Source organism: Hibiscus syriacus, unplaced genomic scaffold (genome assembly GCF_006381635.1).
Source record: "Hibiscus syriacus cultivar Baekdansim isolate YM2019G1 unplaced genomic scaffold, ASM638163v2 tig00117017_pilon, whole genome shotgun sequence".
In the NCBI taxonomy this organism is placed as follows: Eukaryota; Viridiplantae; Streptophyta; class Magnoliopsida; order Malvales; family Malvaceae; genus Hibiscus; species Hibiscus syriacus.
Window position 1 is genome coordinate 6,260,038 of NW_024063526.1, and position 10,054 is coordinate 6,270,091.

General features: G+C 31.5%; 1 protein-coding gene across 1 annotated transcript; it reads right to left on the minus strand.

Moving 5' to 3' along the window:
* Positions 1-7,946: 7,946 nt before the first annotated feature.
* On the minus strand, positions 7,947-9,399 carry LOC120195697 (GDSL esterase/lipase At2g42990-like). The gene is made up of 3 exons (XM_039197639.1): positions 9,034-9,399; positions 8,303-8,792; positions 7,947-8,154 (listed from the first exon to the last, which is right to left on the minus strand). The coding sequence occupies exons 1-3, from the start codon at positions 9,397-9,399 to the stop codon at positions 7,961-7,963; spliced, it is 1,050 nt and encodes a 349-aa protein (XP_039053570.1). The 3' UTR covers positions 7,947-7,960.
* Between the last annotated feature and the right edge of the window lie 655 nt (positions 9,400-10,054).

A 10,054-nucleotide genomic window follows, 5' to 3' on the forward strand; every position in this document is an offset into this window, starting at 1 on the left:
GAGGGTATATGCAATATACAAGAAGTTTGTTGAGGAATCATTTCAAGTCCATAGAATGTTCAGAAAAGTAATTAATCATAGGATCTCTATATTATAATTATTTTCATTAATAATTACTATCGAAATTATCTGGTTAAGAAATTACGAAAATGCCCTTAAAAGGTAAAAATAGTCCAAGTTAACCCTGAATGAGAAAGTACATTGAGGGTTCGTACTTACCTCGATAAAGTACATATTTAATTGTTAAGATCCTGTCTTTGTATAGAAAATTCCTGATAACCTGTTGGTAACTTTTGAGAAGACAATTGACCTGAAAATCTTCGAGTTAAGAATTAATTATCGAGGGTACTCTTTTGTCAGAATTGTTCAAAAGGTTTGGAAAAGATGATACGTTTGAATTAAATAATAAGATCAAATGGATGGAAATGATTGAAATACATTGGATTTGTTAGAATAGTTCGATGGGACTGATATAAATGATAAGTTTAAATTTAATAATAAGATCAGACGAAATGAATTATTGGACTACAATGGATCTGTAAAATAACCAGAATACCCTTAGAATACAAATGACTAAGAATATCACCAAGCTCGGGAATGAGTGGATATCCTCGAGCTCTGAAATGAATGGAATAAAAATGAACACCAAAATGACCAAAATACCCTTATGGCCTATACTAAGTAAATGTCTTGAATTAATTAAGGAATCCAAATAAGCATAGGTGTTGGACTACCTTTAGAAGTTATGGAATACAACTTAAGTGAGTTGATCAATCGTAATGATATGTCAGTACCTAGACGACATAGATATTACTTGAATACGTGTTTGTCTTCTCAAGTGTGGCTTGATAATAATTTTGGAAGTATTCAGCTCAACTAAACTCTAGATCGCATTCAATATTAAGAAGTGGATATTCATTAGACAAATCAACTACGACTACCAAATTGAATTAAACGAAAGTACAATATGTATCTGAAATTCAGAAACGTCTGAATTACTATGGAAAACTCCGAAGTAACTGTAAAGGAATTGACTGCTAAATGAACTAAGTAACCTCAAGGAATGAGGTTTAAGTAAGAGATTGGAATAAGTTTGGAATCTCGGATTAACTTATGTGATGTATCATCTTTATGGATTATGAACCACAAATCAAGTACGCAAGCATTTCCTAGTATAGTTGAAACATTGAAATGAAATAAAGATCATTAGAATACTTGTTTGTCTCCTTAAAATCTGTTCAGTGATGACTCAGAAGATGATCTGTGGATAAGAATATTTGGTATTAAAGCGTGAATACCCTGGAAGGTTAATGAATTGATAAGTTGATAAGTATTGGTTCTGAAAGCTATTTATATGGAGTTGTTCGATAATCAGATTAATCGTTATAGATTGTAAAGATTATGAATACCCTTCAGATTTCGTAGAGCTTCCGAATAAGGTGATCCTGATAAATCATATTCTGAATAACTGATGATTCCGTTATTTATTGAACTCTTCCAATAGTGATTCTAAATTCTGACATTATATCGCTATATTGAAAATCCGTGTGTCTCTGCCTGTTAAGATTATCGTGTACCTCTGAATAATATCTGTAAACTCTGGTGTGTTCCCTAATCATATAAATATTTTATTTGATTTCCGACTTGAATTATGTTATGATACATGACCTTAATTATGTTCTGATTTCTGATATGGATTCTGTTATGATATATGTTCTGAATTCTGTTTTCATTTCTGATATCTCTTCTTACTGACGGAAAAATGTTTTAATTGGGGTGTATTTTCGAAGGAAGTATTTCTGCAGGTTCCTCGGCTTTGTGCTCAGAGCCTTACAGGTTGTGTGGGTTGGGTGTATGGTTCTGGGGAACCTACACAAACAGATTGTGAAAGGATGGATGTGTATAGATATATGTTTTAAAAGATCTATATCTTTTTACTGGTTTTACGAGAACACACTAGATAACCTATTCTGATCTCCTGAACCTAGACATCCGAAATATTTCCCTGAACTAAACGTTTGCTATATGTTACTACCTGAAATATCCGTATGATCTCTGCTCAACATAAAGATATGTAGATGTCTGAACTGATAAGAAAATATACGTTTATTTGTATCTGCAGGTTCTTCATCATCATCTGGTAGTTCTGTATTACTGAGCTTTCCGAAGCTCACTCTATTACTCAACATTGCAGGTTAAAAGAATTGTACCAACCAAACTATTGATTTAGTAATGGAGTTTTTTCGGCGTTGCTTACAGAGTATGGTATATGTGATTAGGGGGCATGTAATTGTATTTTGATTTATATACGAGTCTGAAAATCTATTTTATTTCTGCATACTGATAAATCATTTTATAAGTTATATGTTTTAATAAAAGTTTTAAATTTTCCGCTATTTTTACAGTGGGTTGCTCCGGTGGCCCTAATGTGATACTCCAGATTGGATCGGGATACGGGAATCTTCAGATTCTGGTGGAGGAGTAGATCCGAACATTTCCGAAGATCCGGCTTAGTAATACTTGATATGGCTCTGATCCGTGTCGGCGATATGCGATTGAACGATGACGTGTAACCAGGGATCTCAAAAGAGACAGCGACGTGGGATTGGGCAGCCAAATTGTATACCTCATCGGGACGGATCGTGTCATTCCAACGACGAAATGAGGAAGCGTCGGAGAGGTCGTCATAATGGAGCTTCATCCGAGCCTTGTGGGCGTTATGGGGGTCGATGTAGATGTGGTTTATACGCTACGTATTGAAGTTAAAAGAGCGATGGATCAAGCCATGGATCGAAGCTTTTAATGAGAAGGAACTCAGTTAAGTACGAACTGTCTTGACCGGTGATGTCGGTGATTAACGCGATCTTGCGGTCGGGAGGTGCCTCGCCTTTAATGGTGGAGGATCCAATTTTGGATCTGACACTGTAACTGTCATTTTGGCTTTCTATTTTGGAGTTCATAAAAGTTTGATAATGCGGCTGGATTTTGAGGGCAAGAAAAGACACAGCTTCAATGATTTGGGCGATTAGTGCAGTTGTAGTGGTTTTATTATTAGGGAGAAAGGGTACAATGGTCAATTACTTCCCTCCAAACTTACCATTTTGTCCTCTCCATTGCGATGCAACTGCCAGTTAAATCATCCCTATTCTTACTGTTAGCCAAACTTGATGAGATAAATCAATTTTCATCGCATTAAACATATATAGTGTTTTCTTGTTGTTAACCAAATTTGTTCAATTTTATTTTTATATTTTCTTATATCACGAGTTTTAGATTTATTGAGAATATTATATTCTATGAGAAGACTTAATGATAAGATGCATATTAACCATATATTCTATGATATTTTCCTCATACTTGAATAACTAAAATTGTTTAAATTATGGATTTTGATTATATTTCGTATTTTTTGGATTAGGTTGAATATTTGGATTAAACAAGTTTAAAATCTAATGACTAACATGATCTTCACCAAATCCCAAATTAATGAGGAAAAATCGAAATTCAAGAAGTTGCAAAACCAGAGGAGGTTTTCGCATAAGGCGTGAGCACGGCTTCTTCATCCTAAGCTATCGTAGAAGAAGTCTGCAGTAAAGGCGTGGGCACGACTTATTCATCCTGACTATCGCAGAAGTAATTTAGAGTTAAAGCGTGGGCACGTCTTACCAGACTGTACAACCCTAAATTAGGATTACGAATTTACAAGGGAAAAGGAGTTTAATGACGGATTAAAGACTCTATTGAATCATTCTTATCTTTATAGAAGGTTAAGGGTATTCAAAAATCCCTATTGAATCATTCTTATCTTTATAGAAGGTTAAGGGTATTCAAAAATCCCTATTTTGGTGGGATTCACTTTTGAGAAACTTCCTTATCTAGAATAGGGCAATCCTTATAAAAGGGGAGCTAGGTTTTCATAGGAGGCATTAAGTTTTATAATATAAGAGTTTTATAATTTAATTTTTTATGACACTTGTTTTATAATATTAGTTTTTTTATATAAAAGAGTAATATTTCATATTTTAAAATTATTGATGTTATATGTATCTAAATATACTAAAACTTTATGGGTATTTCTATGATCAAGTATAAATATCTATTTTTTCCTAAACACTTTGATGTAACATGATGAAAATCATAGAAGTATAATAATATATAAAAAAGCATCAGCTCATTTCTTTTTAATGATTTATTATTTTATGTTTTAATCTAAAAAAACTTTGAATGTGAGAAAATCTAATATAGAATAATGTCAATAAAATACAAAAACACAAAAAAACTCTATAAATTGCATTATTTAATAAGGTTGTTAGATTATCTTATTTTTTAACATTAATTGACATAATTTCATGACGTATTTTAAAATCGTCATATAAAAGTAGAGATAAAAACAAGTGACAAATAATTGATTTCGTCGTGCTAAAATTATTTTTTGTGACAATAATAAAATGTCACTTTTAGTGTCTTATAAAATATGACAAATTAAATTGCCACGAATAAAACTTATTAGTGACAAATATGTAATGCCACTAATTCAAATTCAATCGTCATTATAATAAATTGTCACTAATACATGTTTTTCATTGGAGATGATTTTACAACGTCATTATTTTATCTAAATGTCATTAAAAGGTTTCCCACAAAAGAATTTGGTGGGAAGATTTTGGCGCCAAACATATAGTGACAAAAATCAATGACCATTTTTAAAATTGTCATAAAAATATACCATTAATCAAATAAATATGAGAAAAAAATGTCACATTATAGTATGTTTTGTGACGATATACGTAACGTCATATAGAAATTTTGTCATAAATTGACAAATTTGTTGTAGTGAATTTAGTGGGAGTAAACCAACTTATACCCTTATTGCCAAAGGGAACAAGTTTAGTTTAAATCAGTGTCCAAATTATGATTTTGAAACCAAGGAAATGCAAAAAGGTTCATTATACTTCATAAATAAATAAATTTTACTCTATACTCAGGTTCGTATGCATTTAGGCATAGCATACAATTTTAGGATATTAAATAGATATTTAAGCAATTTGGGTATGGATTGTTGGATAACAACCAAATTAATTCATACAATACATTTAAGCAAAAATATTACAAGATCGCATATTGAAGGTCTAATATGTAAGCAATCATCCAGTTTACGGACTCCGACTTAATGTAATATGGATGCAAAAATTTGTCACATGAACTATTAATATGGATTTATAGAGAATACCACTTGAGTTATTATATGACAACAGAGTTGCAGTCCTTTATTTCATATATATTATAAACACCTTAATGCCTAATCACATAGACATTATGTTTCTGGTTGTTAAAGAAAATTCAAAGTGGTTATGTATTTATAAAGTATATTGGCACAAACACATAATTGTGTGCTTACCATGGAACTCACTCAATGTCTTTCATGAGCCCACTACTCTTGTGGGTGTAATATCGTTTAAGGATATTCAGTTTTAGTAGAAGTTTTTAATTTAAATGATCGATTGTTATAGACACAATTTTAGTTACTTTAATTTAAGGTTAATTTCAGTAGAAATAAAGTTTATTTTTGTTTATTCAAACTTTGATTTTAGTAAAATTTGATCTCATTAAGGTTTAAAGAGGACTAGTTGTAAATAAACATGTATGGTTCACATTGAATGTAATTTTCATTTTATGTCCAATGATTGATCTATGTCATTTGGCTTGTTTATATACGTGACAATTGATGGGTCAATCATGATTGATATGAAAAATTCCACTTTGATCCTATATGAATATAGTTGATGGAAAAGTGTAATAGAATACCTATTGTTTGATAACAAATTTAGAGCTCATTAGGTTATACATTTGTCAAGAAACATATGATTCCCAAGTGAGAGATTGTTGATTAAAATTCATAATTATGAGTATATATTTTTAATTTATATTGTTCTCATAAAATATGACAAAATTAAGTGATCAACCATGCTAATAAGTCATAAGGAATTAGAAATATACAACAACAACAACAAAACCCTATTCCCAATATGCAATGGGGTAAAGGGGAGGTAGGGTAGTAGGCTGCCCCCAACGCCAGGTTGAGAGCAACTTCCGTGTAAGACCTTCGGCAATCAGAAAATTAAAAATAAAGATAAAATACAATGCATGTATAAATATCATGAGAATAAAAGAGTATATATTATTGAAGTTGTATTTATAATTTAACGACAGATAAAGTTATAAATACATACAATAACTTATTCTTAAATCAATTATATAATGGGGTTATGGTCCCAAAAATATATCATCTCGTATTTTCTCTTATCCCATTAGATTAAAATTCATAATTATGAGTATATATTTTTAATTTATATTGTTCTCATAAAATATGACAAAATTAAGTGATCAATCATGATAATAAGTCATAAGGTATTAGAAATATACAACAACAACAACAACAAAACCCTATTCCCAATATACAATGGGGTAAGGGGGAGGTAGGGTAGTAGGCTGCCCCCAACGTCAGGTTGAGAGCAGCTTCCGTGTAAGACCTCCGGCAGTCAGAAAATTAAAAATAAAGATAAAATACAATGCATGTATAAATATCATAAGAATAAAAGAGTATATATTATTGAAGTTGTATTTATAATTTAACGACGAGCATAGTTATAAATACAAACAATAACTTATTCTTAAATCAATTATATAATGGGGTTATGGTCCCAAAAATATATCATCTCGTATTTTCTCTTATCCCATTAGAGAGTTTATACTAAAAAAATTATATTCTTAGAAGATCACAACCAAAGAAATACTCAATGATTTCAACCTATCAATTAATTCAGATACGCTTTTGCATATAGTATTTTATTATTGATGATTCGACATGATTTGATCTTGATTATTTCCATGTTTACTATGGTTTGATTCTAACAAAGGTCTTTATCAAAATTATCATTTTATTGTTTATATTGAATATTATTGCAATGGATTACTCTCATAGCTAGTTTCCTAGAGACGAATTCCTCAGATGGTACCATAATTTCCATATTGATATTATTTGCTTAGACTGTATCTTAATTCGTATATATCAAACAAAAAGATAATAGATCAGATAAATTATATGTTTTCAAATAATGTGAGATGTCCATATAGTCCATCGTCACAAATAGATGCTTATTTGATAAACTTCACATATGACCGTTAGTTAGATAATACCTTTGAATGTCTGAATTTTTTCCCCAAACGGTACATATTTTCAATTTAGATAATTCCATCGCAGAGCCTACAATGTGTATAGCGCAACGTACAAAAAAGCATTACCTAACATCAAAATCATTTTAAAGGCATATAATCAACTTGATCAAGTTTTATCTTTTGATGCATTATGATTTCAGAAGTCGATTGCCTTTTGGCACTCATCACGTGTTTAAGGCTAATGCAACATTTACATATCAATTAGAGGCATTTAGGACAGTTTATTGAACACTTATATACTTAAGATTATATTTGGATACGCTGCTTGCGTTTGTGAATTGTTTTTTTATGTCGCTCGATTTTGATTTGTGGTTTGTTGGTGATATTTTAATAGCTTGATCATCTTTTGTGGTTCGTTTGTCGATGCGGTCAATTTTGTTCATATCTACCTTTTATTCATGTTTATTTGATTAGATTTTTTAAACTTTTCCTTGTATGATCCTTTCGTGATCTTAAGATACTAGTTTCTTGTGTTAACAAGAAAAATATAATTATTATATGTTTATTGTACGACTGTGAATATAAACTTTCAATGTAATTTAGATAATTTTCTAATTTTAATATATTCAACTACTTCTATCTTATAAAGAAACAAATAGAAATACTATATTTATGGATAGTCCACAACTATATAGTGGACAAATTCATTTATTTTAGTAAATGTCCTTATTTTAATTTCTATACCTGAAACGGCAATACATTCGTTCCAAACTGTAGGAGGGAATTATAGAAACAGTTGTTTGAGGCGTGGAAGTAACTCATCAACCACTATCTTATTTGTTCTTTGTGAGGGGTGAATAGAATCCCAAAACACATACTTGTCTGCGTCTGGACATGTGAATGGACTAAGCCGGTTGCACAGCACCGCCGTCTCCAACAATCCTGTTCCGCAACACCCTTTTTCTACAACCTCAAAACCTGTCACTCAACGACCAAATTATAATCACTTTTAATACTGAAACATCGAAATTTTCTTTTTCTTTTTCATAAAATCATGCATTGTCCCTAATTCAAAGCATACGTAATATCAAATATCAGCTGAACACGAAGTACTTGAAATGCTTACCGTACTCCAAGGGTCTTGTGATGAGATCAATAAACAACCCATATACATCCGCGAAGAACACTGTTAACCCAGGATGGTCCTCGTTCAGCTTCGCCACCGTAGCATTTAACTTGCCATTGAACTCCAAGGCAACTTTGTTGCGTTCCTCGAAGCAGCCGAGAGGGTTTTTGATGTTCATCGTCCTCTGCACCGGAAGACACCCAATCGGAAGGAGGCTGGCCATGGACAACTTCCGAGCTCCCAGTCTGTAAATTTGCTTAATGAAATTTTTGGCAATGCCAATGAGGAAATCTTGATATTGTTGAACGGTGAAATGGAACTTTCTTCGAGGAAGGCCGTAGAAGTTTAGGATGAAATCATTGGTTCCTATGTTGATCACATATATAGCGTCTGAGATTACCCGATTCGCCTTCTCGTCGCCTAGATAGGCTCGGAGTTTCACTTGGTACTCCTTGTAGTACTCTACTTCTTTCCACAGAGGAATCACTTTCTTTCATATACCAAAAAAAAAAAAAATTAATGTGCTTACGCCTACGGATGAGTGGGACGGTCATCCTCATAAGTTTTTGTCATCCTCATAAGTTTTTAAATCCTCTTATATTTTAAACTTTTAAATATCATCTATTAATAGTTTATTTTCAACTTTAAAATTTTATAAGTTTATCTCAACATATTTTTACGTAAGTTTAGCACTCAACTAAATTGAAATGGTTGGAACTTTGTTCAATTACCAGTAAATCAGCTGTGGCATTGTCATATCCAGTTGAACCAGAACCAAAGGAAGCACCGGTGGCAAAGTCCGAGATATTAAATGCGGTGTCCAAGTAGGCAGGGATATTAGGTTTCAGCCCAAAGCCCTCCGAAATGAAATCAGGCTCAAGTCGGCCGTTGCAGAACCGTCCCGTCGGGATGCCTCCGGGAAAATCACGGCCATAAGGCTTGAAATTGCACTTGGCGAGTGTTGGGATGTGATTGTTGTTGCCCGTATCGACTAATGAATCTCCGAAGGCAATGATAGCCGACACTTTGGCTTCTAATTCAGAAGCGATAGCTAAGATTTGAATGAAGAAAATCCAGGGAACGATTATGGATGCCATGCCTGTTCGATAATCCCTGGAAGCATGGAGCAAGGATTTATAGCCCTTCGAAACATGAACACATATAGAATGAGTGAAGATAAAGCACAAGAAATAAATATAATACATAAAATTCGTATAAATGCATTAAGTATACAAATGGGTTATTAATAACTTTCATGTAATTAATTTTTTAACTAATAATAATGGTTTTTTTATCAATACTAATAATAATGATTAGTTTTACTGAATAGGATAGTTTATAAGATAAATGGAGGATTAAAAATTTAATTAGAAAATTCAAAGAAAACAAAATATACAATAATATTAATGGAGGAAAGATAAATACTAATATTATTTATAGAAAATATATATAATAATGATGACACATTGATAAATTAATTTTATCAAAATTGAATTACCGTTTTTTTTGTGATTGAAAACATTTTTTTAATAAAATATTAATTTAAGGGAGAATATCAAATTAACGTTGAAAAATGTATTACAATAACACATAAAAAATATACCACAAAAATGGATAAAATCATTCACAATTTTTATACAAAATAACAGAATAAATTAGATAAATGATATAACTTGAATATCCAAAATAAAAACATGATTTAAGTTATGATAAAGTGAATAGAAACAGAAATAAACACGGTGAAAATTAATG

What these genes read in the sequence shown, in the direction of transcription:
- LOC120195697 (XM_039197639.1), bottom strand. Translation starts at nt 9,399, where the DNA reads ATGGCATCCATAATCGTTCCCTGGATTTTCTTCATTCAAATCTTAGCT. An exon ending in ATGCCACAGCTGATTTACTG is followed by an intron (nt 8,793 to 9,033) that starts GTAATTGAACAA and finishes GGTATATGAAAG; the next exon opens with AAAGTGATTCCTCTGTGGAA. An exon ending in CACAAGACCCTTGGAGTACG is followed by an intron (nt 8,155 to 8,302) that starts GTAAGCATTTCA and finishes GTTGAGTGACAG; the next exon opens with GTTTTGAGGTTGTAGAAAAA.